Genomic DNA, 27,231 nt, shown 5'->3' with positions numbered 1-27,231 from the left:
AAACAAAAAGTTAGAAAGGAAGGATTCCTCCAGTTTCTGGCAGGGCTCGACAACGTGCAAGAAGAAGTACAAGGCTGGGAAAAAAGTTCAGAATCCAGAGGGAGGGAGTGTAAAGCAGGTTGTGGAGGTGCAGAAAGGTGAGAGGAGAGATCTTAGGATGACAGGAGGGGTGAATATGGCCTTCAACGGGGCGTTTGGGGGGCACAGGTTACTGCATGTCTCAGAGGGTTAACCGAACACCGGGCTTCTCACACAGCAGCATGTACAGGTACTGTAGGTTTATACATTACCGATCGTCGCCGACTCGGTGTGCTCCTTCCTGATACAGGACTGAGGGAACCGGATGTGTCCAGTTCGTCGGCAGACGACCAAGATGACAGATCCTGTCAAAGGAAACGTTTAGGCAAGAGAGAAAACACTTAAAATATCAGACAGCGATAAACATGCCAAGCTTTCCATGTGCAAACACAAAACTTCATGCATGAAACTGAGGCTGCAGTGTCAGCAGATGATTCATACAAATACATAATACAATACACCTAATTTAAATAAAAGTATTATTTAGATCTGGTCACATCTTTAATCCGGCTTTAGCATTTAGATCAAAACGGATCTGTGTCAACAACAGTACGTTCATTCAGCGACAAGAGAAGAGACCACTGAAGAAGAATTTCCCCAAATAAAGTGAATCTTCATCTTCTTCTGCTTCATGGATTACATCTCTAGTCTGCTGAAACTCTGTAAACTCACTTATTTACTAAAATTATACTTCGGAAACAATCCATGAAGTTTACACTTTCAGGATGATAGATAGAAGTTTTAAATCAAATAGCAGCATAACAAATAAAAGTATAGTTCTGTGGCTGTAAAACTTCCTCCCTCCAAATGAGCAATGCTGGAGAATGATCCATAAACGTCAATGCTGACCACTGATATAAGAAGACAAACTGAGATCTGTAGATGACGATCTACCTGCTGACTGCTCGTGATGTCCAGAATCTTAGCCAGCTCTCGGAGGTCCCGTGTCACCTCCTTTAGCAGCAGTTTAAGGCGGTTCCCAATAACATGAACCTTCTCCTTGGCCTCCAGGCAGTCGCTGCCCTGAGAGTTGACCAGCAACTGCAGGGACATGTCTTGAAGCGAGGCGACTTTGAGCTGGGAGTCCAGCAGCTCCTGGCGGATTTGCTGTGGGATTTAAAATAAGATGAGTACACTGCGACATGATTAAAAAATGTTCCAAAATCTAATCTAACTATATTTATAGTTCTGTACCGTGAGTGTTTTATGATGCTCATGAAGAGTGTCGCTGTCCTGGATGGGGTCAATAGGAACCACCTCATTCCTCCTGCGGTCGATGTTCTCCAACCAGAGCAGCAGACCGTGGCTCATTTCATGGAAGTCCTATTAATCAGAAAAATAATAATTAGCTGTATGCATAATTACAGCTAAGGGGCCTAAAAATGATGACTGGCACTTACTTGACACTGCATGAGAGCGTCCTGTAATGAAGACCTCCACTCCTCCAGTGAGCTGCCCAGTTTGTCCCAGTGGTTGTTCATGTCTTTCAGTTTGACCTGGAGCTCTCGGGACTCCTCCGTGTCTGACTGCACAAACTCAGCGCTGCACAGGTTGATGGACAGGACGATGGCTTTGCGCTTGTCATACGCCTTCTGCAGCTCCTGTGGACAAACATTCACACCAAGTCAATTTTTATATATTTAAAAGACAAATGAATCATTCAAAGAGCAAATTAAAAGACGACGATAATACCTTGAGCTTTTTGATGCGCTGCTCAATAGTCTGGATGTCCGTGCTGAGGTCCAGCCTCCGCTGCTGCTCCAGCTCCTCCGCCGTCTCTCCCAGCCACGTCCAAACGTTGTTCAGGTCAGAGTTCAGCTGCTGCCACTGCTGCTGGTTCTGCTTTGTGCGCATCTCTTTGCTGAGGTCCTGAGCCTGCAGGAGCTCCCAGCGCTCAATCACTCCTGGGTTGCAGGGCGTCAGATAAAAATAAAGTATCAGAGTTGTATTCTGATGGATGGAGGACACATGCATGCAGGACAGGTTGTGGTGTAGTATTACCTGATGTCTGGGACTCTGAGCTGCTGGGATCTGCCAGTCCAGACACCGTGTCCTCCTCCTCCTTCAGCTCGACACCCATCCTCTTCACTGTGTCAATACTACCACGACACTCACCCAGCAGCCGCATCTGCAGAATGGACTCGAGTTAGGTTACACATACTATTCTGTATTACACATTATTCAGGATAGACGGACAGTTTAACCTGGTCAACTGTCAGTTGAGCTCTAATCTAATCATTGGCTGGAGGTAAGCTAACAAAGTATTTACAAAAAAGATCATTTCATATATTATCCTGCAGTCAGCTGTAGCAGAAACACATACATATCCCATGTATGAGGCGTCCTGCTCCAAGCTCGTAGGCGTGCGACTGCGGCTGCTGTCCAGTTGTTGCAGGTGGAAGCGGCTGACATCCAGAGGGTGAATATGTGAGTCCGAAGAGGCGACCTCCCCTGTGGGTACAGCAGCAACTTGTCATCTTTGCAAATCAGGAACAAATATTCTGTCATAATAGAGACTTGAAGTATTTTTTACAACCCGAGATAAGATAAGGCCCCGTTCAGACAGAAACACAAGACGTGAAGAACTAAAGATGATTTCAAAGATACACAGACTCGTCACACATGGTGCCCGTCTCTCTTTGACAAAGTGATCGTTGCTGCTTTTCTTAAAGAGTTTTTTGTTTCACCTCATAAAGCCTGGAACACAAACAGCCTCATCGCTGTGCTTTCTTGTCCTTCGTTTGAAGGATTAAAAAGCATTTTTCCCCTCACACGATGTGTCTCTGTGTGAACGGAGCCAAAGAAAAGTTTACTTTAAACAAATCTGCAATCCCTTCAGCAAGAACTTCAGACTTGTTCGCTGTGACGAGAAAAACAACATGCTTTTCTGGAACGTAAAAAATGTCAAAGAAATCCAAAGAGGTTAGCTACACAGCACACTGCAAACAAAAGTGAGAAAGCCAGTTAGAAAGAAGGGTTAGGCTGAATTCCATTTCAGTTCTGCCCAATAGAGACTAAAGCAGAACCAGCGAATTGAAGAAATAAAAATGGAATTGACCCTATCCCCCCAGTGTTAGAAAGTGTTGCCACTGGTTACAGTGTGTGCCCAAAGTGTGTATAAGAGAGGAAATCAACACAAATCAAAGTCCAAGCCGGTGAATAGGCTATAAGTGTGGTGTCACTCAGTGCAGCTGTTAGGTCTGGCCCCAAACACTTGTGGCATGCTGGGGTCTGCTGTTGCCTACCAGTGGAGGACCTCAGTGTTTGTTCTGTAAGTTTAACATAGGCCTCGGGGCTCTCTGGGATCACTACATCTGGAAGAAACATTGTACAGTACACACATTCAGCAGCGGGTAGTACACGGTTTGATTAACCTCACATTCATCTGCTGTTTGATGCACCACCACCCTGCATCTAAAACAAACAGCTTCACCTTTAAATACTTCTTGAACCATGGCTGAAACTACGACTGCAGTCTTGACTAGTCTTGGCAAACTCTTGTTGTCAGAGTTAAACAGCACCTTAGTACTGGACTGATGTAAGGGGTTGCAAAATGAAGACGGTAAAGAAGAAAATATTATTCGAGTGGAGCGCTTCTGATCTTTTTTCTAGTGAAATATAGTTTTACCTCTTCAAGCCTCATTTAAATCAGGCCTTCACAATTATTCAAGCAAAATACTGGCTAAGTTTAGAGGGGGAACTTCTCACAACGCAAAGACTTATGCAGCCTGTTACAAAGAGTGGAGGGTTCCAGTGGTCATAAGATAAAATAAACCACATTAAGGTATAAAAAAAAGTATCCATCATCATCAATGATAATATGTAAATTTGAAGCACAATGGTGTGTGTGTGTGTGTGTGTTTGGAAACTAACCTGACAAAGATGAGGCCGGCCGCTGGAGGAAGTCTCCCTCCTCGCTCTGCTGCTCTCTCAGGGCCCTGCTGGCGCTCTCCAGTCCGCGGCTCAGGTCGTAGTCGTGGTCCCACTCCAGGGGAATGGAGTCCACGCTGGCTGGGGTGTCCCTGCCTGAGCGCTCGGTGCGGAATTGGGCCGCCAAGGAGGCTGAGCGTCCGGAGGACGGCAGAGGTGACATGAAGCCGTCTCCCAAACGCTCGTTCCACGGTAGACTGGACAGATCTCCAGCCTCGTCCAGATCCAGCTCACGGTCCGAGAATGACACCTCAGTGTCGTCATCTGCAAGCTGAGGGAAAGTTTATCATTTAAATAGTTTATGTTGAGGTGGTAACCACTTCTTGTTGCTTGTAATCGAGCCTCAATAGACTGTGAAATCATAGATTAAGAAGAAAATGTTCGTGGTTCTTACAGGAAGCCGAATGAGCTTCTTGTAGTAGCGCTCCACGCGACCAAACACTTCCTGACAGTAGCGCTGCAGCTCCTCCAGCTCCTCCTCAATCACAGCAGCATCCAGAGGCTCGCTCTTCTCTATGAGGGCCTCGCCCTGGTGGAAGATGTGCTCGATCTTGGCTGTAGTGAGGGAGATCTCCTGTTGGAAGGACTGTGGCACAGACAAACGGCTCCTCATTAATCAAGGTTCTTTCACAATCTGTTTGATACAAAGCAAAGAAACCACAGAGGCGGTGTGTGTGTGTGTGTGTGTGTGCGGGTCTGAAATATTGTGACAAACATACCCTGAGTTGTTTGATCTTGGCCTGAATGTCACACTCGGAGAAGTGTTCGATGTTGGTCAGCTGCAGGTCCATCTCTGTCAGCCACACCAAGATGCCGTCTCTGGCCGTCTCGAACTCCTCTCTCTGACTAATAAAGTGCTGCGTGTTGAAAAAGAGATGCTGCTGTTAGAACGAGCTACATCCTGCAAGTATGATGTATGTAGTAGTTCATTAGAGTCATCCAGGTGAAGCACACAGATGAATGTGATAAATCACCTTAAGCCTGCGGAGGATTGATGCCACCCTCTTCTGCAGGTTGTCCCATCGCTGGTTGGCATCGTGAGCCATCTCCCTCAGGCGACAGGAGGAGTCAGTGCGGTTCTCTCGGGCCAGGCGGCGGTATTGCTTGTTGATTAACTCCAGCTGGGTGAGGCTTTCGTGGACTTGCCTCTGGAAGGCCTACAGAAACACAGAATTTTATCAACATGGTGAGAATCAAAAGCAAATTCTAGATCAAGAATTTGTCCTGTGTTTTAGTTTTTAATAGTTTACAGAGAATATTTTTGCAATACCTCAAATTTCTTAAGTTCCTCCTTGGCTACAGTGTACAGGACACCGGAGGAGTTGGGCAAAGCTGCAGTCTTCTCTGAAGTGGCCAGCCACTCCTCAAACCGTGCAAAGTCATCGAGGAATTTCTGCCACAAACGCCACGTCTCCTCAATCCTGACACAGAGAAAAATGAGTGTTACATACAATTTTACATTACACACAATAAAAATCAACTCTCTTTGTTTTCATTCAACGTCCGACATCTTACTTGAGTCTCCTCTCCATAGACAAGGCACAGATGCTTCTCCAGCGGCGATCAAGGCTACGGGTTGCTTGCTGGATGGAGTCACACTCTGCGTCGGTGGCGCAGGCGTCACAGTCGTGCAGAAGCACCTCGCACAGATTCAGCACAGACGCCACTCCCGTGCTGTGTTTCTCTATGTCACGCTGAAGCTCCTGAGCGGTGAGAGAAGCGATACAGAGTGAGTTTATGTGGATGTGCGCGATAACAAGCGAGAGAAGGGAATAATAATGTAACGTGAAATCACAACAATGACTTTCAATTAGTTGATTTAATATAAATGATATTTGAGGTTGCAGGTAAACAGTTAATTGCTACAATAATAAAATCTATAATCTATATATGGTATTGTGAGCACATTATGTTACCTGCTGCAGATCGAGCTTCCTCTGGATCTCCTGGAAGTCGCAGGAGTCGTAGGCGATGGGTTTGGATAACTCGGTCTCAATGTGGGCCAGCCAGGAGCGAAGGCTGCTCATGTTCTTATCCAGCTGCTGCACGGCCACCAGAGTTTCTCTCAGCTTCTTCACTCTGTGAACACAGTTCATTGAACTCACACTGTCAGTACAGTACGATACAGAACCCTTGTCTTATGTCTTCATGAAACTGCAGGACTATTTAAGCTCCTCGGGTTTGTCTTTTCACCTGGCTCCGATGAGATCCAGGAGGTGCTGCCAGCGGTCGCTGACCTTGTTGAGTTTTTGTTCGATCTCTGCTGCTTTGCTCTTGTGACTGGCTCTGGCCAGGCGCTCTCCCAGTTGGTGCAGCTGCAGCTTGTTCTCCTCAGCCACAGTGATCTCCTCCTGGTAGTCCTGAGACACAATGAAACGTCATTGCGTCATTGACAAATGAATATGCAAGAACAGGAGACATATGAGCTCGGAAAGGATTCAAAATATATTTAGATCACTAAAAAAACTAATTGGAGCAGACACAGCATGATCAGGTTATAAAGAAGTATTCTACCCAGTTGCTATATTACCATATTTTACTTCCTTAGCAACATATCCACCTCCTGCATCGTCATAACAAGGGTGTGACTTCAACTGAGGCAACAGATCTGAGGAGGATGACTGAGGGTGTATCACTCGGTGTAGTGCACCCAAATCAAAATGATGATAAGCAGCATGTCACTAACTGCATTTTCTAAGAGTAACTAACTATACTGCTGCAAACATTTGCACAAAGAATAAATCTGTCTGCTTTCTGTTTACCTTGCGAAGCTTCTCGATCATCTCCTCGATGCTGATGTCACCGTTTTGGGAGACTTTGCTCTCCATGTTGGTGAGCCACTCGCAGAGCTCCTTGTACTTTTCGTTGAACACAGTCCACTCATTCAGCTTCTCGCTCACCTGCTGCCTGCGCAGTGACAGCTGCAGAGGAACAGCAACACACACTCAGTTAAGGACATCGCTGAGCAAAGTGCACAAGAGCTTTGTCAGACAAAACTACGTCAATGTCAGAGAGTCTCAAAAGGAAACAGAGATCACAGAGATCGCTGAACCGTGACTGATTCATTTGCATCGAGCAGCGAGCGTGTGCGTGCGTTCGTTTCCTGTGTGCGTGTTATATCCAGCCTGCACAGGATGCAACAAGGTTTCATTTCACATGCAACCAAAGCAACCGCTGTGAACAGTAAAGTTTCCTTTTTAAAATCAGTTGCGAAATGCCATCTTGAGTTAAATTTAAGTGAGGTGAGGAACAGTGCATGCTGTATTTATAAATTACAGCTATTTTTAGAACTGTGCATGACAATGTGAGAAAGAAAACAAAGAGAAAATGCTATTTCTACACTTATTTAATATTCTTGTTATACAATGATTTTAAATTCTCTGTTTGAACATTCTCCTTCTACATGATTCAGTTGCTCTAATACTCATTATCCTCATAAATATTCTGTCTTCTGTTGAGATGATGTTAAACTGCATTTGAAGTGAAACCGCTCTATAATTTAGTTTGACACCAGCACCACCGCTTGGTATCTTGAGGAACTGCAGAGATAAGAGCAGTGTGTGCAATGTCACATGGTTACTAATGTATGATACAAAGCACGGCTATGAAGAACTCTACCTGGTGGCAGATTTCGTCCCATTGTCGATGCAGCAGCTCTATTCGCTCCTGCAGGACAGACAGATCCTCTGCACTGATGTAGCAGGACAGAGACTCCCGCAGCACCGTCAGATGGGCCAGATCTCCGGTCCAGCCGTCAAATGTATTCTCCAGGTCCTGTTTTCCAAAGAAAAGTAGCATTCATTTGAAAATCTTGCAGACAGAACTTTTACCTTGTGATCTGAACAACAATGTCCTAAATAAAATCAGCTCAACAGATGAGGTAACTTAGTTAAACTCTGCACTGATTCTAAGGTCAGTTGAGATGTTGAATTTCAGCTTTGTGTTCCTGGGATGTGAGGTATCCCTTGTGCAAAATTTCCACTTGATGAAATTACTGGAAAAATGCTCCGGAGGCTGTTACCTTGCAGCGCATCTGCTCGGCCTGCAGATCCTCGTGGTGATCAGGAAGAGGCTGAGAGAGCTGCCGTTTGAAGGCTCGAAGTTTTTCCAGTGACCCACCAATGCCTCTCTCACACCTCTCCCAGTCCTGTGACATACATACACACATACATAAAGTAATATGTAACGTAGCAGTAATTAGGATTTGTATACGGCATTCCACATGTAAAACACAAGTAAAAGCACGTTGTGCCTCTTGGAGGAAGAAAACTAATGAGAAGCATTTAAACCTGCAGCTATAATTAAAGAAACATTCATAGTCTCCCCTGTGGTTCCCCGTACTCCACAAGCTGTTGGTAATTTGTCTGGTTTACCTTTAACAAGGTGGCAAGCTCTTTCTTCTGTTCGTCCAAGCAGACACTGGCGTGTTTCCATCGATCCTGGATCTCAGTGAGCTCCGCCTGCAGTGCCACCTCTGCCCTGCTATCAGCCGACAGGAGCAGTTGTCTGCCAGCTTCCACTGTCAGGATGTAGCTGCCCTGCTGACGCTGCAGCACCTTCTCCTTCAGCTGAATCAGAAAACACAATCACTCAGATCAAATCCTTATCGAGCCGCAGACAAGTTAGTCCCCTGCCCAACCAACATTTGTAAATCACAGTTTATCACATTAAGATATATGCATGCATCTCGTTTTATGCCCACCAGTCTGCATCAGTCCATGCTGTAGCTGTTGCACTTTAATATTTTCTAAGTAGGTTTATTCTCTCTTCATTGATCAAGATTTTGATCTTTTTCTGGGGTCCACTGCAGAATATGTCTTTATCAACCTGACAAAGATGCACTGGGACTAAAACATTAATCAATATGTGCCTGTTCTGGAGAGATTAGTGGGTGGACTAAACAGAAAATGGATGTTTCTGTCCGGCACCATCTAGATAAATCTGAGCTGTGTACTCTGAAAGCTTTTACATTATGTACCTGGACAGCGTCCAGCATTGAGCGAGCTTGCTGCAGAGGCACTGTCGTCCCCGCTTGAAGTGCTTCTGCGGGGTGGGAGACCTCCACCAGCCACCTGCGCAGCTTCTCCACCATTTCTCTGTAGCGCTGCCACTGGCGGATCAGACTGTCAATGATGCCCCGCCTCTGCTGAGCACGGCGCACCACGCCCTGCCACTGGTTGCTCAACAGAGCCAGCTTCAGGTTGAACTCGTCTCTGCAGGAGAGAGAAGAGATGTCGTTCTGAAAACCAAGACTTTTGTAAACAAAGAGCAACAGATTAGAAACATATCTCACCTGTCATCTACCTGACCCTGCTCTAACATCCTCTGTCCGTCGCTGATGATCGAGTGCAGGATCTGCTGCCGACTGAACATCTCAGCTTGGAATAACTGGAAGGCAACATATTGATGATTAAGGATTCATACATTCAGAAAGCAGCAGCTTCAAGGTCATTTACTTTAAAGGGACTCTAACCTCGTGAGCTCTTTGCTGCTCCATCAAACTCTGGTAGTTCCCGGAAATTTCCACAGCCAGATTCTCTTCAGTTTGGACCAAGAACTCCATCCATGTTTCACACTTCTCCAGGAAGGTCTGCTGCTGCAGCAGGAAGGACTGAAGTTTGCTGCAGTAAACAAAACAAAACATCTTAGTCACCTTTACTTTACACACATTATTTCTGAGTGTTATTTCATTTCAGAAATGGATTCACAGCATTTTAACCCTCTTCTGGGAAAGGCTTGCACATGTTTTCACTCGTGCCTTACTGTCGTACCTGAATCTCTCTGTGGTCTGTGCTGAGGCTGTCGACCAGCTCCTGTTGAGGTTCTGCATGCGTTTGATCTCTGAATCGTTGAGAGGGAGCCGGTAACCGAGCTCATTTAGACGCTCCAGCTCAGGAGCCATGCTGCTGAATTTCAGCATGAGCCTCTGCAGCAGAGAAATATTACACTTCTCAATTTCAAGGCAAACACGAAAATTGATTTTTTTTTTAAAAACTAAACAACAAAATGAAAACAGCTAAAAACCTTGAGCTCCTCCATGCGGTCCTGGATGACTGTCAGGTCGGTGGAGCCGTTGGGATCTTGCACCTTCAGAGCCTCCTCAGCTTCAACTATCCAGCAACCCAGTGAATCCAGCTGATCGTTAAAGGTCTCATAGTCCTGAACTCCAGTCTGGTTTGGAAGAGAAACGTCAGCAGGAATTAAATCTGTGATTCGGACTGATTATTTCAATGGACAAAACTGTTTTTCATGAATCTTTTTCTCTACCTGCAGCGTGGTGAGCTGTCTGGTAAGAGCCTGTTCCACAGCAGTGAGGCGTTGGGTGAGCGACAGGTGATCTGACTGGATGGCAGATGCTGCAGATGTGTCCACCTGCTGTTTTAGCTGATCTCCCAGTTCTTGGAGAACCTGCAGGGAGGCCTGTACTGGAGCCTGGGACCGGAGAACCTCCTGAGACAAAGCAACCGTAAAAGTTGGAGTAAAATAACTTTTTCATTCAGAAAATAAAAGAACAAAACTTTCAACCTTGGTTATTCAGATATGGCCTCACTCACGCTGCATTCGTGGATCCAGTCGGACACTTCCTCGTCAGCGATGTCCTTACTGCATGCCAGCTTGAGGAGCTGGTCTGCCTTCTCCTCCTGCAGCTGGATGCTGCTGCAGCTCTGCTCATACAGCTCCTTGTAGCGCTGCCAGAGCTGAAGCAGGGCTTTGCTGCTTCTCAGACGCTCCGCAATCTCCTCCAGTAAGCCGGTCCATCTGAATGCAAATATGACATGGATCCATGTAAACAATAATGAGAAGACTTGTAGGAAGCCTGAATAAATATTTGTTCAGTAATATATTTAAGATCACCTTGCATTGACATCCTTCAGGGCATTGTTGAGAGAGTCTGACACTGAAGGGTGACACTCCTTCAGGAGTTGATGGGTCACGGCACCAAACTTTCTCAGACTGCTCTCCTGTTTCTCCAGCTCCTCTTGTAAATCCTTCACGTTTGACAAATAGAGCGCTTTAATTCCCCGGCCAGGATTAAATTAGAATTTAAAAAATGTTCCACTGAGGAAGAATCTAAATATAAACCGAAACACACACCGATGCAATCAATGTAAGCACATATTGTCTGGACTACAGGCCAGCTGGCAGGTATAATAAATCAAACGCCTCTTCCATCCTAACATACCTGCAGACTTTGCACCTGCAGCTGAACAGCCTCCAGGGAGCCGGTGAGGAGGCGGAAACGAGAGACAGAATACCTTCCCTCCATCAGGTAGCCATTGATCTCTTCTGAAGCCCGCTTGTATAGACTCCACTGGTCCAGCACTGACTTCAGGCTGATGTTTAGTTGCCCGATCTATAAGAGGTGGAAATAAAAACACACACAGAGGCGTTCAGTGAAGAGCAGAACAGCAACAGGGAGGCGTAGAGCAGAATAGATGGTTGTAACGGAAAGAGAACAGGGGAGCTTACCAAGTGGTCCAGGTTAGCCCAGGTGTGATTGACACCCTGGAGCGTCTCCATGACGATAGCACAGGCCTCGTCGGTCTTGTTCTGGACAAGGGCGCAGCCCTGCTCCTCCACCCGCTCTAGTTCTTTCTCTTTTTCCTTCACCAACTCTTCCATTTCCTGTCAGGCGATAGTTTCACATGATACACAAACGTGGATTCAGAAAGGTGTGATGATGACATGCGTGCAGGGGTCAGTGTGGCACAGTAACAGAAACCTACCTGGCAGTCTTTGAGAGCATTCTGCACTGACGTCAAATCCTCTATCCGGTGTTTCCTCTTTAACCTTTCTTCTTGTGTTGCCATCCAGGACTTCAGGGCCTGAACGTTGCTCTCGTACTCCAGCCACATGTCCAAAAGGTTCTCCAGGAACTGGATCTACAAGTCATTTATACAGATTAAAGTCTAACGTCCTGATTTGGCACTAATAAATGACAATCAGTGTCCAAGGCCTCACCCTCTCATTGATACGGCCTTGCAGGATCTGCCAGCGTCGGTTCATGGCTCCCAGTCGCTCAGCAAAGTCTGTCTTATCACTGCGCTTGCTCTCCGCATCCTGACCACTGATCTGCAGCACCGACTGGTTGACAAAGTCCACGGTCAGCTGCTTACAGCTTAAATCTACTCTGAAGCCCTGAAACAGAGAAAACAACCGTAGATTCAGTCACAGATTCATGATCAGAATCATAGATTGAACCTGATCATGAGAAAGTTGAAACATCTCAGATCTGGACATACACATATGCTCTCATATAGTTTGACTTGTAAACAAACCTTGTATTTTTGCAAGTAGTCCTGAATCACATTCGAGCCCACTGCACTCTTGAGGTTTTCTTCATTCTCCTCAATGACACTCTCCATCAATGATATCCAGTTAAACAGCTCAGAGATGGCATGACGGGACGCCAGCTTCTCCATTTGGATCTGAAAACATGGCACCAGCATTTTTAGACACTCAAACACACGTGCTGCTGGTCTGAGGTCAGCCTTGTGTGAAAACCTTTATATACAAGTGAAGCGGCAGAAAGGGTAATCCTATTTGCCCTGGAGCAGTTAAGCCTGTCCAGTCTGGCTGCATGTGACGATACCTGATGCAGCTTCTCCTGGACCACCGGGATCCGTGTGAGCAGCTCAGTCCATTGAGAGTCGATGCGTGCCAGGTCAGAGCGCAGCACCACCGTGTCCACTTTCTTCAGACGCAGCAGCTGGTTGCCCTCGTTTACAACTGAGCTCTTCAGGCTGGACTTTCCTTCAACTTCCTTTGAAAACTCCTGAGACAGACGGAGAGATGGCACAGAAAGGTTACTATTACTGCTACCGACGCTATTACACATTGGGTGGGTAGTCATTTCCTAGAAGATTTTCCGACATATAACCAGGCAAAGAGCCTGAATCTCTATGAAAAAGCTAAATCTGTGTTCTTAGACTTACAAGGAAAGCAGAGAGATGGTCTCTGACGGTCTCCAGCTCCTGTGGGACTAACACCGCCTGCGTATTCCAAAACTCCAGACGCTCCAGGGCAGACTGCAGCCACTGGGTCAGCTCTGCACACTCCCTCTGATACCTGCAGGATATCATGCAACGAGTTCAGAAATCACATGCTTAACAAACATTAGAAATGAAATTCATAGACAGTTCAGAGTCTGACGTGTTCCTGACCTGGTCCAGTGTTTCAGGATGGCCTCCAGGCGCTGCAGTTCCTTGTTGACCTTGCTGGTGTTGTTGAGCCAGTGTTCCCCCAGCAGCGTGAGCTGATTCTCCAGCGCGGGACAGCACACAGACAGCAGGAGATGTTTGCCCTCATCCAGGACCTGATATAACTTGTGCTGATGCTCCGTCAGCCTCCCCTTCAGACCCTTTACAGAATAAAAGAAAACTAAATCTTAGAAAGGTGACACAGGAGCTTCGGATGGTGAGGTGAGAAATGCACATGTGGCACTTTGTACCTGGTACAATGAGATTCTGTCCATGAGCCTTTCTTCACTCTCCTCCACCAGGCCGACAGTAGGGATACTTCCTTCAACTGCCTCCAAATGACGGTTCAGACTCTGGTAGTCCTGTACCAAGCGGCACCAAGTCTAAAGAAACAGAACATATGAAACAGATGAAGGCCACACTTTGACTCGTCCAGGCCAGAGAAATAAGTGATTCAGATAATGATGGTTCTCACCTCCAGGACACACTCCAGCTCAACCCCTTTGCTGTGTGCCGCTTTGAGGACGCTCTGGGCCTCAGCCAGCGTCTCCTCCAGAGCCTGACTCTCTTTGGGAAGCATCAGAGCGCTGATTTTTCTGAAGTATGTCTCTGTTAGAATCATATGGGACTCCAGACCCTGGAAGAACTCCTGGAAAACACACACTGAGCAGTTATGTTTCTGTCTGTAGACGAGCATTATGTTCAATATTTCACACCAGCTCAATGGAGCCGAAAGTCAAATTAACCTTATGTTTGTCCAGGTGATTCTGGACTTCCTCCACGGAGCTGGCAATGATTCTCTGGTCGGCAGCCATCTTGTCTTTAGCTGTGTCCACCAGGTCCGTCAGGTCCTGCAGAGCTCGCTCGTACTGCTCCTTCAGAGCCATGTTCTGGTTCAGCCCACTGCGCCGGGAACCCACCGTCATCACCAGCTCCTCATAGGAATCCTAAACACACACAAAGAACACATCGTTTCATCATTTTCATGTTGTATATTTTTGGATATTTGCCAAAGAGTTGCTAGAATTACTATAAATAAATACATAAAATGGTATGTACAAAGTACAAAGTCCCCTTTGGTGTAATAATGTCACGTTTCCTCACATATTACATTCAGATCAAACTTGTATCTGCTTTTATTTGTATTAACGATAGAAACTATAAGCTATAAATAAGTCAAACTTATACGGAGCAGCCTTTACTGCATGGTTTTCAGTGAGAGCAGTCTGTCATGTACATCACCTGCAGCTTTAGTATTTTGTTTGTTGATATCTGGTCCGCCTGTAGTGCTGCTCCTCGGGTTTTGAGCTCTGTAATCCTCTGCTCAAAGTCTTTCAGGCTCTCTTCTGCACTGGCAATAACCTGAGAGAAACGACATGAGTGATTTTTTTTTTGTGACGGGCTTCTGTGCGTGCATGTCTGTGTGGATGCTTGCATTACCTCCAGTTGTTTTGAAGCTGGTCTATCCATGGCTCCAGCTAAGGCCTGTAGGATCTGGCACTTGGTCTCAATTAAAGCCGTCTGGAGAAGCTGCAACTCAGTCTGTTTTAGACAAAAGACAATTCATAGAACATTTAAATTAAGATGTCATGGATATAATACAGTACTTATGTGGCTATGGTTGTGGATTTTGCTACAAAGTTTACCATGAAAAGCAAAAAAAATGCAAAGCACACCTGGTAGGCTGTGAGCTCATGTGCTCTGGTCCTCATGTGGTCACAGCGTTGCCCCAGAGCACAACCCAGAGTTCCTAATCTCTCTTTCAGACAGTCAAGGTTGTCCTCCAGCAGCGCTCGGTCCTCTTGTTTCAACCCTGGAGACCCAGCTAGCAGGGCCTGGCTGAGCTTCACGTCCTCCGTGACGTGCCTCACATCGTTTTCTAAGGTCTGCAGGAAAAATCAGTTTAGGAAGATTTAAAAAAAGAAAATACTCTGCAAAATGCAAAGATTATATCCAGAGTGTACATAAACTACAATAGAAACACAAATGAATCTTTTTTATTTAATCAGTATTTAACTTCTCGTAGAAATCTAGAATTTTCAACTGATGGTCGTAGGAGTTATTTTAAACCTGCAGTAATTAAAGAAGCTGCACAGATAACTCGGACTGTACCTCTTGCTTTTGTAGCTGGGTCTCTGCGTTCTCAGCCAGAAGCACTGGACCAGAGAAGACGTTGTTCTCCACGCCATCCAGCCAGGAGGAGGTGGATGACACAGCTGCGTAGAGCTGCTGTTCCATCTGCGGCATCTGTGTCTCACCGCCACCAGACTACGTACACACAAGAGTGTTGCAAGGTTCCTTTAACACATGTTGAACTACACAAATGTCATGGACTAAAATGTACAATGATGTTATGGAAACAGTAAAAACCTGAGTGGTCATGTCCTCTATTGTTTGTCTGAAGCTGTCATACAGAGTCTTGAGGGAGGATTTGTCAGGCTGTGTTTCTCCTTTGAACAGCGTTCCTGCTGTGGACACACGAGACGCTCTGGAATACACCTGCAAAAAAACACAACAACCAAATAACCGACTAAACAACAGTCCACAACAAGTACACTATCAATGCACTCTACTTCTACTCCTACTTTAACAATACAATAAGGCTCGTACCGGCTGTTTGTGGTCCTGCTCCAGCGTTTTCTGCAGGAGCTGCAGTTTAGTTTTGAGCTCTAGTCTCAAGCTCTCCCATCTCTGCCTCATCTGCTCCCGAGCAGCCTGAGATTCCCTCTCAACCAAAGCTGCCGGTGAAAATGGCTCTGATGTGCTACAGGGTGAGAGAGACATGAATTACAATCCACAACATGTCACATCTGTCTGTACACGTATGGTGTGGCAGAATACCTGACACTGCTGGGCGACGCCTGCTGGATGAGGATCTCCTCTCCTCTGCTCGCAACTGACTGGAGCAACTTTTTCTGCTCTGCCAGCTGCTCCTCTAGTTCCTGAAAACCACACATGTAAGACAGTTAAACATTGATACAGATACAATTCATCAATTTCATGACAACGCTGCTGTCAAAGTTATTGTGTTATATTGAGTACAAAAACAAGGAAGAAAAAAGAAAATGCACCCTCTGTCTCTGCATACTGTCCTGATGTTGTTGGGAACGCGTAGTCCGGGCCTGGGCCAGCCAGTCTTGCACACTGGGACTCTGAGAGAGGCTTGAGTCTGATTCACTGTCCTCCTGCTCCTGCAGGGAGCTCTGTAGGACCAGAAAATTAAAGTAAGTCTACATCAAGGAAGAAGGAGGACCACCAAATTAAGTAAACATTTAAAGCATGTAGCCACTTCACCTGGATGTTAACCTGCTTGTCTTGTAGCATCCTCTGCAGCTCCAGCAGGCCGCCCTTCAATGTGCGTAACTTCCGAGCCAACTGCTCGCCTTCCTCCCTCGTCTCCGTCCGGCCCTCCAGCAGCAGGTTCTCGCTCTGCATGGACAGCTCCGACAGGGCCAGCACTTTCTCTTCGATCTCCAGCAGCATGTTCTGCAGGAGCAGGAGGAGAGAAGCCAGCTCAAACATGTTGTCTCACCGCCGACAGCAACAGACCCTCCAGGCAAACAGGGGTCCGGCTACACTAGCAGCTTTCCCGAGCCGCAGGACGGGGAGAGCTCTCCCTCTGCTGTCATCCTTGGCCCACCGTTCCCGCCTTGTCTCCTGTGCAACATATTATCCCTAATCCTTCATGCTCCATGCTCTGCAGCGTACATGCTCACACTCAAATTCAAAAGTAACTCCACATTCTCAGTCCAGACCGGTTAACGATGCACGTCAGTGGACGCTGCTCCAGTGTTTGAGGAAGCATTTGTTTTCTAATGATGTTGCCATGTCTATGCGATCGACAGCTTCAGCAGGTTATTCTGAGAGTAACTCTTCCCTCCTTCCGCCTCGCCCTCGGCGTTCTCTAGGATTCCCCTGCTTGGATATCCTAGCAGCTTTGTCACCAACACCAATCCCGGCACCGGGATCTATTAATCGTCTGGAAGCCACAACCCCTGACTACTTCACCCTATGCTGCTAACAGGCCCCTGTCACACAGAGACATCTGCATAATCTGCTTAAGACTGGTGCTACAGTCGCTTAGGAGCACAGCCATCTGAATGCCCCTCTAACCCGGCTAATGCTCTTGTTTACCAACTGAAAGGTTCCTGCCCCCCCTGGGATGATCCACGTGTGATAATGGAAAATAAATATTGAAGCGTAAGACGGATGTAAATAATCCTGCATCAGTGTGCTGACCAGAGACAACGGCTGAATGTCACTACTGGAATTTCCAGACATATTATTAAGTGACCTCATATAAATTAATTAATTTAGATTCTTAAGTAATGAAGTTTGCATACATTGCTCTGAATGGACAGCAGGGGGCGCTCTTACCTGACACTGAGCAAGCTGTTCCTCCATAGCCGTCTCCTCTGCAGGTTTGGGTTCAAGAAAGGAGGCGACGGCGCTTCGCATCCTGATCAACCACTGGTCGAGGTCCTCTGCCTGGGTGTGATAGAGCTGTATGGCCTGCTCCTGGCGCTGACCCTCCAGACGGTCACTAACGCGCTCCTGTGGCAGAGCACGGCACGTTCTTACTTATCGGCTACTATTAGTAATAATGCACGTTCACAATCATCACAAAAAAACTACCTCGAGTATCTGCTGTTTCCCCGTGGCCTTCATGTGGATGGTGGCCATCCTCTCGGCTAACACGGCGAGGGAGGACTGCATGGCCAGCTGGTCAGCCATGTCCGAGTCCACGGCATTTGAGGCCAGATCCTCTGTGAAGCTCGTCTGCAGCTTGTTTATTTCCTCCTGCACACTCTGAATCTCTTCTATGAGACCCTGGAGAGGACAATCCAAATGTTTTACTGTAAACTGTGATATCATTAATGCAAATGAAAGCTCTCTCTCTCCATCACACTATTCAAGGACTCACCTCATGTGCCTTAATGTGGCTGTCTGGGCTTTTATCGGCCTCCACCGGTTCACTCAGTTTGGCCTCCAGAGCCTCCATCTTAGAAGAGATTGACTGGAGGGAGCCCTGGTAATGCTGCTGCTTCTCCAGAGCTTCATACAGAGACCTCTGCTTCTCGCTGATCTGTTAGAAGACCAGTTGGACAATGTAAAAACCTGTTGACACGATAACACTGACAATCAATGAACCACCAGGCTGACGTCTTGTATTAGTCACATACCACATTCTTTAATGTCTCCCATGAGCGCTGCAAGTCATCTAAGGTGGCCACAGACTCAAACGTGGGGTCATACAGTTCTTGGATTGGAGCTCTTGTGAGTGTTCCTCTTCCGGCCTTAAAAAAAGACATTCAAATAGGGCCATCAACAGTTATGACACAGTTATGATACATTTATTGAGCCCAAATTTGTCAAATTCAAGTTAGTCATGATGAACTTGCGGATGCAGGCAGAGAGTCGATATGGATTAATAATTCCCGTTGTTTGTTTTTGCCTTTTTTCATTTATTAATTGACAAATAACACTGTAAATATTACACAGAATTTAGAGGAAGAATATCGAAAAAGTAAGTTCACGGACCAGATAGAAACCACAAATTTCATATACGCCAGAAACACCAGAATGACTGGGAAAGAGAGAAGTTAGATACCTTGGTTACAGTGGCTTCAGTGTGAGTGATGGGAGAAGGAGAGCGACAGACAGGAGGGGAAGACACCTCACTGTTAGTGCCCTCCTCCCCAGACTCCTCAGTTACAGGAGACAGGAGGGTGTGACAGCGGCCAGCCGTCATCTGACACGCCATGCAAGAAAACATTAACAGAAGAGCAGACATGCAAGGTGGATTGGGAAAGATTAATCATAAGCTATGTGTTTTTTTTTAACGCACCTTACAAAAACACATATTTTATAATGAAAGCAGGCTGAAAGGTTTAATCAGTCAAATGAAAGGAATCAAACTTGAAATCTTAAAGCTAAAGCCAGAAATAGCAGAATGAGTCAAGACTCAAGTCAGTCGCTGTGTTATGTGGTGCATAACGTTCCTTTACCATGATGGCCTGTGCTGATGATTTCTTGGATTTCTCTTCATCCATCTCCTGCAGCCCCTCGGGCAGTCCCTCCACGTCACTCACGGTCAGCAGCATGGTGGCATGTTTGGCCTTCACCGCCAGCATCTTACATTTTGAGTTCAGCGAGGCGATCTGCTCCTGGTATCCTTTGATTTTCTGGGCCAGTTCCTATTTAAAAACACATAAAATCTACAACTTAATATGCAGTTATGAGGTGAATCAGTTAAATAAATACAGAATCTGCAGAGCGCTGGATGTCTCTTGGCGATGAGTTAAATTTGTAAACACATGCAAGCAGGTCACACTTGCAATGTGTGAATTAGACTTAGTTGAATAATGAACTGTACTTCATGGTGAAGGATCTGGGCCTGCAGCTCCTGAATGTTGCTTGAGGGGATGGGTCGGTCCTGAATGACTCGGTGTGCTTCCTCTATCAGCCCCTGGAGGTCTCTCACTTCCTGTTCATACTGCTCGTACTGGACTACTGCCTCCTGGATAAAAATATGAAATTGCTTCGTTAGATGATTTTTTCTGAATCTAAAAGGAGTGCACTTCTCAGAATATTGGCATAACAGCACTGTGAAGCTGCCAGCCGTGCCTTTCTACAGACACTCTGCATTGGATGGAAAACAATATGATGTTACAGCGCTGCAGCGACGGTGCCCCCTGCTGTACCTGCAGGATGTTGCATTGCTGAATAGCCACGTGCTGCAACTGACTGGCCTCTTGCTGCAGACGCAGCGCTGTGCGGCAGATGGCAAGGTTGGGCATGACTTCCTCTGGGACCCGCAGTGCACTCTGACACAGCTGCACTGCCTGCACCTGCTGCTTGAAGCTTTCCATATCGGCCAACAGACGCTGCATACACAGGGAAGGTTTACATTGTGTGAATGTATTAACAAGCTACAGTTATGACAAATTATAGGCCACATCATGGATTATTTTAATGTTTGATTACCTGTCTCTGAGCCAGCTGTTCTTTGAGGCTCTGGCGCGCCAACTCTGGTGAAGTCAGTGTAGCTTGGACTTGCTCCAGAGCAACGTGTAGAGCCTTGACTTCATACTCCAGGGCTTCCATACTCTGAGGACATATCATGCATGAGTCAATTATACAGTATCACACGTATGAGACTGCTTCAGGGAAATTCTACTAGTCAGAAATAATACAAAGAAGAAGAAAGAAAAGACATGTGAAACAGATAAATCTTTTTTTCTCTGTACCTTATTTGCATCCTCCAAACTTTGCAGCCGGATCTTGATACTTTGCTGAAGCTCCTCGGTGTGTCGACTGAGTTCACAAACCTGCTGGCTCATGGACTCCACCTGCAGCACCTCAGACAGAAGCTCCACTTTCTCTGCCATCGACTCCAGGTCTCCATGGAGCTCCCGAGACTCACGAAGGACAGCCTGAACACAGGGCAACAGGGCAGTGAATGAAAGGTATGCGTGGTATGCTCTCCTGCAGCATGAATCTCCATGAATCCAGCTCAGATCATGTCCATGTCCATGTCACTGAATAGAACCCATGAGGATGCCGATCTGAACTCACCTGGTACATTCGTATCTGCTCCTGCAGATGAACAGAGGAGTTCCAGATGATGTTTGCCCTCAACAGACTTTTTGCTTTCTCCGACCACCGCACAATGAAGTCCAGCATCTCATTATACTCATCTAAGTAGCAGACAGCCTGAGGAGCCAAGATAAGAGCCAAGTATGTGAAGTAAGAGTTGTAATTTATGTTATAGCATTAACAACATTTACATGGGGGAAACAGCTGTGTTGTGCAAACCTTTTTGAGCCAGTTGTTCCTGCAGTCTGCCAGCCGTGTTGTGTGATGATGCATCTCTGATAGTTTGCTGATGGCATCGCCAAGCTGTTTGGCCAGCAGGGGGTTTCTGCGGCCAAAGTCTTGTACAGCAGCATCCAGTTCTGACAGGGTGCGACCACAGCAGTCCAAATCCTCAGCCAGGCTCTGAGGAAAAGAAACGAAGCATGTCATTTTATCCTGACAACATCTAGTAGTCTGGAATTTGGTGTTTCTAAGCAAGCTGTACCAACCACACATTCACAGAGAGACCAAGCAAAAATAAGCCGACCCACCTTGACCTCCTCCTTGGCATGATCGACATCAGGAGATTTTTCCTTGAATTTAGCCGAGACTGCTTTGAGCTTCTCAGAGATGTCGTGGATTCTAGAGCTGAAGTCCTCTTTAATCTCTCTGGTTTTCTGGATCTCTCTCTCTTTCGAAAGAACCTAGAACATATTAAGAACATGTCAACAAATGCCACAGGACTAAATCATCAACACAGTGATCCTGTTAAGGTCTTATTTACACAGTACCTGATCCTCAATAGCGCCCAACGCAAGTGAGACCTCAGCCAGCTGCATGGAGATTTCAGAGGGCAGTATAGTGTACAGGTCCAGGTACTTGCTCTGTTGCTGCTCTGCTAGTTTATCCACATTCTGACGATAATTGATCACTTCTCCATGTACAACCTGTATGCAACAGATGGAGGACACATGTAAGCTTTCACAGAAGCTTTGGGGATGATTGGAGAACCATAAACGTGCCATATACCTCAAGCTCCTGCAGCAGAGAATCAATGTCTGGTGTGGGATTGAGAAGAAGCTCCCTGGTCTCCTGAATCCAGGCTTTAACGACGCTGAGTTCCTTCTCCACCTCCTCCCTGTCCCTCAGTTCCTGAGCTGTTTGAGCCCGCTTGGTCTTGGACTGTGTCAGGAGGCTAGAGGCAAAGAGAATGTTTGAAACAATCTGCTTTTAATCTGAATCAAACTATTTGTTTAGTCGTCTCACTACCTTTCCATTTGGTCCTGCACAGCTCGGATCTCTTTCAGGCTGGGCAGCTCATCCTGCTCGTTTGTTGGTGAAGGCACTTCTACGTCATGCAGCAGGCTGAGGGCATACTGGCGGAGCAGTGTGAGAGAGGAGAGCTCTCGCTCCAAGTCCTGGCTCAGCAAGTCATGTTGGTCCAACAGAGACTGCAAGGTGGCTTTGGAAGCCTTCTCCACGGCACTGTCAGGGAAACGACTCTGAAGCTCATCAGAGACCGCTCTCACCTTCACCATCTGTACAAAATGATTAGGAAAGTTCAGCTGCAAGTGAAACTCGATATTGAAACAGATATTTTCCACCGTTGTCTGTTCGTGTACCTTCTCTCTAAAAGTCCTCCATTCCTGTGCCGTGTCCTCGAGTACTCTCTCCTGTCCCCGCGCCACGCTTCGTAGTCGCGTCCAGCGCTGCCACACGGTGGTCATGGAGCGGCTGATGGTGGCCTTGCTGGCATCACTCCCCACCAGCTCCAGCTGGGCAGCCTGCTCCTCTAAACCACTCAGTTTCTCTTGGAAGCCGCTCACCAGTGACACGAGGGACTGAAAAATGAAGAGACATTTAATGAACTAAGCGATGAAAGAAGCACCACTCATCTAGTTAAGGTGTTGAATGCTTTGGCCTCTCATACCCGATGACTGCATAGCTTATCTTCAGCCTCTTGGCCTGTGCCTGCCTTTGCAGTGGAAAATTCAGTCAACTTCTTTTCAGCCTCGTTCATGAGCTCGATAACAGTCTGCCTTGCCTCCTGGTACGACTTCCACTGAGCCACACAGCTAAGAAAAACAAAAACAGACGAAATTAGAGGATAACATTTCATCATTAACTAAATGTCCAAATAAATCATCGCTGTGCACGTGCACCGTTGCTCGTTTCGTTTTCTCTACCTGTGAAGGACATCCTGGTGACACTGGAGTTGATCATGGACCTCCACACCTCTCTGCTTTGCGGAGTCCACGCTCACACGGAGCTGGTCTTTAGCTGTGGGATTGACCACGTTCTCGAGCTGAGGCAGCAGAGTCTGCAGCTCCTCTATGTGGGTGAGGAACTCCTGCTCTGTGGCCATGATGTCGACCTGCTGCCGGAGACACTCCTCGTAGTTCTCCACGTCCACGCCCAGGCTCGCTTGCTGCAGGAAGGACACGGCATCCTCCAGCCATTCGCAGGCTGACTGCATCCTGAAGTGATACTTCTGGCACAACACCAGGGCGTCCTCCAGAGTAATCTGTACACACCAGCAAGGAAGAAAAATTAAAGATGCTGCCATGCATGCAAAGCAGTCAATGCATACAATAAAACGACATGTTGAAAAACGGTGATCATACTGAATGTATTATCGTCCCACCTGTTTAGAGCTCAGCGCTTTCTGAACATCTGCCTGCAGCTTTGCCATTTCCTCCAGGCTTGTATCCACGTGGACGGGGACGAGCTCATTGGCGCTGATATACTCCTGTTTCTCCCGGCTGCTAAGAGCAGCAACTATTCTCAGTCGCGACTGCACTTCCTCCTGCATGATTTGCTGCTTTCTGATCTCCTCCTGCACCTTCTCCACCCTAACATCAACAATCACAGCACAGTCCAGTTCATCCCTGACCTGCTGCAGCCAGTCCAGGGTCCTTTTCATCTCCGTCTCAAAGTCTTTACTTTGGACAAACCTGTTCTCACACTCCTCAATCAGGTCTCCTACCGCAGCCTGCAAAGATCTCAGCTCCTCTTGCCAAAGAACCACTTGGTCCTTGGAGGCATCATGGGCTGCTTGCTCTACGCGGGGTGCAAGAGTGTCCATCTGGTCCATGAGCCTTGATAAGTGAGAGCTGGCACTCTGCAGACTCCCCGCCAGAGCGTGGTAGTTTTTCAGCCTCTCCTCAGCTGACTGCGCCTCTGCGTTAACTTTCACAAGCTGCTCTTTTGTGGCCTTCAGCTCAGAGTCAACCTGCAGCACCATTGCCTTGTGGTCCTCAAAGGACTCCAAGGTTTCATCCAGATGCTCTACTTTCTGTTCAATCAACCTCTTTAGGCCGTTGTACAGGCTCACGAGCTGGGTCATTTCCTCTGGGCGCCATGGTTGACCGGTGCTACGAAATCCCTCTTTCTTCTGGTTCAGTTCACTCACGGCTAGACCCAGGTTGCTCAGGTCAACCTGGATCGCTCTGTAATCGCTCTGCAAACTGAGAACCTCTTCTGTCTGGAGCCCTACGGGCTGCGTGCCCAGATTATTGAACTGCTCCTCGAGCTCTTTCAGCGCTTTATGAGTGACATCTATGAAGGATGTGTACTCGTTCCTCGTGAGAATGGCCTGCTGAATTTTCTCCTGCTTTTCTTTGGCTAGTGCTAAAATGCTGTTATACTGCTGGGGGAGGGTGTTGAGCTTTTCATCCAAATAGCAGTGGTCTACTTCATTGAGACTGGGTAATATTTCTTGACCAGCTCTTTGTACAATTAGGAGAAGATTCTCATATTCAATCGCCTGCTCCACTATGTGTTGATACTTGAGGAGCTGCGCTTCCAATTCAGCATCTCCAACCATCAGATTGATTTCAGGGAAGGTGACTATGTCGGCTTGTTTTATCCACAAGCAGATTTTCTCTAAGTCGGTCTTGAAGTACTTTCTGGAAACAAATACTTTTTCCAGCTCCTGAAGCTTCTGACCACATCTGTGTAACGTTTTGTCAAAGATGTTTTGCAACTCCTGCAACTTTGTGAGAATCTCGTTCCTCTCCTCCTCGCTGGCGTCCCTCATCAGGTCTCTCCCCTGAGACCACAAGGAGGTCAACTCACTCTGATAGGCTTTCAGACTGCTTTGGATGTTCCTACATGTTCTGACCTGCTTGGCTAGGTCGTCGGGTAACAAAGCGATGTACTCCTCAGCCTGAGCTTTCTTCTCGTTCTGCTGGACCCAGGATATGGACTGGCTCACAGCCATGAGGAACTGTGTTCTCTCCGTGAAAGCCTTGCTGAGGTGTTTTCTGCGCTGCACGACCTTCACGCTCAGAGATTCCACCTCAGACTGAGTGTCTGTAATAAGCTGTTGTAGACGTTGACGTTCACTGAGACCCAGCCGGGCCAGCACCCTGTCAGCGTCAGCCATGGCCTGTGCCAGCAGGAGCTGCTTGGCTTCTAACTCGCTGCAGATGCTCAGGTGGTCGAACAGGAAGCTCTGAGCCAGCTCTGGAGGAGGACTCATCTTCATGGCCTCAGACAGGGCGGGCTGCTGCTCCTCTGCCCAGTCCCGAGCTTCTCTCAGACGAGCCTCAACCTGGCCCATATCTTCCAGCGTCACCACTGAGTCCTGGATTTTCCTCTCGATAAGGTTTTGCATCTGAGACCATCGCTGCTCAAAGTGGCTGATCTGCTCTTTTACCAGCTCTTTGTCATCCAGGTTCAAATGTTGGATGACTTTTTGTTTCTGTTCCTTCAGGTCCTCGAGAGTGCCCTTCTGTTCTTCCAGAGTTACTGCAAGCTTCCTTAATGCCTCCAAATGCTGAGATGAACTCTCAGCATCCGTCCTGTAACAGAAAAAACTAAATAATCATTGTGTTGGGTGGGAAAGAGGCCTTGACAAACAAGCGGTCTTTCACAGAGATCCCTGAAATTTGAAAACATTTTCTTGCAACTTAAAACTTGGATTTGATTATGTGAAGAGATTTTAATGTATGCTTGATGAAGAAACACACCTGGCCAGATTGTCCCACTCTTTGGACACCTGTTCAAACAGCGCCTCGACCGCAGTGATACAGTCGTGGTATTCTTTGGACCTCTGTAGGTCCTCCTCTCTCTGGCTCTGCAGCTTGTTGGCCTGGTGACAGAGCTCGAGCCAGGAGTGGCTCAGGTGGTCAAGCTCTGCATGTTCTGAGGAGTCCTGGCCACCAGTCAGTCTGCTCACAGTCTCCGTCATCTTGGTCAGGATTCTCTGTTTGGACTGCAGTTGCTGGCTGCATTCCTGTGTGACAAGCAATATACTGGATCGTAACCGTAAATACATCCAAACAGATCAGAGAGCAGATCTCTCTTTAATCCCCCAAAAAACAGATATTTAGATAATGATAACAAAATCAACAACTGTTAAGGCAGAGAGCACGTGTAGATTCATTTGTTTGTGTTAAACTTTGTGCACCTTGTCAGTGGATCAGGGGTTTTGATACTGTGCCTACCTTGGCTTGTGACAGCATGTTTTGAGCGATCTTTGTCTCCAACTCTGCCGGCCTTCTGGAGAAGCTGAGGAGCTGCTGCTCCATGTCCTGGAACAGGCTGCTCAGGTCTTGCTTCTGTTCCTTGATCTCCCTCCAGCCTTCTGAAAGCTCCTGTGACCTGGACATCCTTTCCTCTATCTGCAAGAAACACATGTACACCTTCCTACAGTCAATATTTGTATATATAGCCATATATAGACACAGCTGGTAATAGATACAGGCCATTCATAAAGATTCATAAAACGATCCCTTCATTTTGTACAATGCACAGATAGGGAACGGTTACTGACCGTGAGTTTGACCTGTTGGACCTGAGCAGCTGCCACTCTCACAGCATCATCAGACAGGTCACACACAGAACACACCAGGTCCAGGTAAGTGCTGGCCTGCTCCTGAAGGGCTCTGTAGTGTTTCACCTGTGTGTGCAGAAGTAATCCATCAAAAGAAATTAACACATCACCACTAGTGAATTCCACGAGAAGTAAGGCAGAGTTTCACTCTGCCCGTTACCTGCTTCAGAGCTTCCTGCAGACCAGATGGTCCCTGGTCGTTGAGCTGAAGCTCCTCCTGCACTGTGGTGAGCCAGGTCTGGCACTGCTGGAGAGTGTCCTGATGGTTAACGTGCTTCTGTAGTTCTCGGTCCAGACTCTGGTACACCTGTATGAGCCAAAACGAGGTAAGACCTTGACTAACTTCATATCATAACATAAAGTTTTTTCTCTCAAAGATCTATGAGGGGTCTGTATGACTCACACGTTGGGCAGTGCTGCAGATGGCAGAGTAACTGTCTCTGGTTCCCTGTTGATGTGCCTGGACTTGCTGACTGATCTTAGCTTGGACTTGGTCTGTACAGCTGGCTACGAGATCTTCTCCTTTCTGGTTCAAGCTGGTGAGACGTTCCTCAAATATGGCTATCTCCTCCATTATTGCCTGAAAAACAAGTTAATACACACAAG

The 27,231-nt window shown here is 47.0% G+C and overlaps 1 protein-coding gene across 4 annotated transcripts in view; it reads right to left on the bottom strand.

Moving 5' to 3' along the window:
* syne1b (spectrin repeat containing, nuclear envelope 1b) overlaps positions 1-27,231 on the bottom strand; it is a 68,124-nt gene that overhangs the window by 3,437 nt on the left and 37,456 nt on the right. For all 4 annotated transcript variants that reach the window (XM_027274964.1, XM_027274965.1, XM_027274966.1 and 1 more), the window contains 73 exons: positions 27,029-27,205; positions 26,786-26,932; positions 26,566-26,691; positions 26,237-26,413; positions 25,760-26,025; positions 23,431-25,591; positions 22,973-23,310; positions 22,717-22,861; positions 22,409-22,627; positions 22,056-22,324; positions 21,816-21,981; positions 21,578-21,733; positions 21,338-21,490; positions 21,027-21,209; positions 20,787-20,924; positions 20,459-20,644; positions 20,196-20,318; positions 19,913-20,095; positions 19,585-19,728; positions 19,217-19,405; positions 18,820-18,960; positions 18,392-18,505; positions 18,133-18,294; positions 17,844-18,038; positions 17,586-17,762; positions 16,503-16,694; positions 16,280-16,411; positions 16,050-16,150; positions 15,819-15,972; positions 15,579-15,707; positions 15,321-15,476; positions 14,885-15,094; positions 14,649-14,750; positions 14,451-14,570; positions 13,955-14,155; positions 13,684-13,857; positions 13,460-13,591; positions 13,173-13,369; positions 12,945-13,077; positions 12,602-12,784; positions 12,288-12,437; positions 11,971-12,147; positions 11,736-11,891; positions 11,479-11,634; positions 11,192-11,362; positions 10,864-10,997; positions 10,563-10,767; positions 10,276-10,458; positions 10,033-10,179; positions 9,780-9,934; positions 9,482-9,629; positions 9,302-9,396; positions 8,987-9,221; positions 8,382-8,576; positions 8,030-8,155; positions 7,627-7,782; positions 6,771-6,929; positions 6,202-6,368; positions 5,925-6,087; positions 5,524-5,711; positions 5,279-5,429; positions 4,983-5,165; positions 4,728-4,865; positions 4,403-4,594; positions 3,952-4,279; positions 3,324-3,392; positions 2,402-2,529; positions 2,080-2,206; positions 1,771-1,982; positions 1,479-1,679; positions 1,273-1,401; positions 973-1,185; positions 291-383 (listed from right to left, as the gene is read on the bottom strand). In XM_027274964.1, coding sequence (XP_027130765.1) covers positions 291-383; positions 973-1,185; positions 1,273-1,401; positions 1,479-1,679; positions 1,771-1,982; positions 2,080-2,206; positions 2,402-2,529; positions 3,324-3,392; positions 3,952-4,279; positions 4,403-4,594; positions 4,728-4,865; positions 4,983-5,165; positions 5,279-5,429; positions 5,524-5,711; positions 5,925-6,087; positions 6,202-6,368; positions 6,771-6,929; positions 7,627-7,782; positions 8,030-8,155; positions 8,382-8,576; positions 8,987-9,221; positions 9,302-9,396; positions 9,482-9,629; positions 9,780-9,934; positions 10,033-10,179; positions 10,276-10,458; positions 10,563-10,767; positions 10,864-10,997; positions 11,192-11,362; positions 11,479-11,634; positions 11,736-11,891; positions 11,971-12,147; positions 12,288-12,437; positions 12,602-12,784; positions 12,945-13,077; positions 13,173-13,369; positions 13,460-13,591; positions 13,684-13,857; positions 13,955-14,155; positions 14,451-14,570; positions 14,649-14,750; positions 14,885-15,094; positions 15,321-15,476; positions 15,579-15,707; positions 15,819-15,972; positions 16,050-16,150; positions 16,280-16,411; positions 16,503-16,694; positions 17,586-17,762; positions 17,844-18,038; positions 18,133-18,294; positions 18,392-18,505; positions 18,820-18,960; positions 19,217-19,405; positions 19,585-19,728; positions 19,913-20,095; positions 20,196-20,318; positions 20,459-20,644; positions 20,787-20,924; positions 21,027-21,209; positions 21,338-21,490; positions 21,578-21,733; positions 21,816-21,981; positions 22,056-22,324; positions 22,409-22,627; positions 22,717-22,861; positions 22,973-23,310; positions 23,431-25,591; positions 25,760-26,025; positions 26,237-26,413; positions 26,566-26,691; positions 26,786-26,932; positions 27,029-27,205 — 14,181 coding nt within the window. The remainder of the gene's footprint in view (positions 1-290; positions 384-972; positions 1,186-1,272; positions 1,402-1,478; positions 1,680-1,770; positions 1,983-2,079; positions 2,207-2,401; positions 2,530-3,323; positions 3,393-3,951; positions 4,280-4,402; positions 4,595-4,727; positions 4,866-4,982; positions 5,166-5,278; positions 5,430-5,523; positions 5,712-5,924; positions 6,088-6,201; positions 6,369-6,770; positions 6,930-7,626; positions 7,783-8,029; positions 8,156-8,381; positions 8,577-8,986; positions 9,222-9,301; positions 9,397-9,481; positions 9,630-9,779; positions 9,935-10,032; positions 10,180-10,275; positions 10,459-10,562; positions 10,768-10,863; positions 10,998-11,191; positions 11,363-11,478; positions 11,635-11,735; positions 11,892-11,970; positions 12,148-12,287; positions 12,438-12,601; positions 12,785-12,944; positions 13,078-13,172; positions 13,370-13,459; positions 13,592-13,683; positions 13,858-13,954; positions 14,156-14,450; positions 14,571-14,648; positions 14,751-14,884; positions 15,095-15,320; positions 15,477-15,578; positions 15,708-15,818; positions 15,973-16,049; positions 16,151-16,279; positions 16,412-16,502; positions 16,695-17,585; positions 17,763-17,843; positions 18,039-18,132; positions 18,295-18,391; positions 18,506-18,819; positions 18,961-19,216; positions 19,406-19,584; positions 19,729-19,912; positions 20,096-20,195; positions 20,319-20,458; positions 20,645-20,786; positions 20,925-21,026; positions 21,210-21,337; positions 21,491-21,577; positions 21,734-21,815; positions 21,982-22,055; positions 22,325-22,408; positions 22,628-22,716; positions 22,862-22,972; positions 23,311-23,430; positions 25,592-25,759; positions 26,026-26,236; positions 26,414-26,565; positions 26,692-26,785; positions 26,933-27,028; positions 27,206-27,231) is intronic.

Source organism: Larimichthys crocea, chromosome XXIV (genome assembly GCF_000972845.2).
Source record: "Larimichthys crocea isolate SSNF chromosome XXIV, L_crocea_2.0, whole genome shotgun sequence".
NCBI lineage: Eukaryota > Metazoa > Chordata > Actinopteri > Sciaenidae > Larimichthys > Larimichthys crocea.
This window is presented reverse-complemented; position numbering and strand designations above follow the sequence as displayed.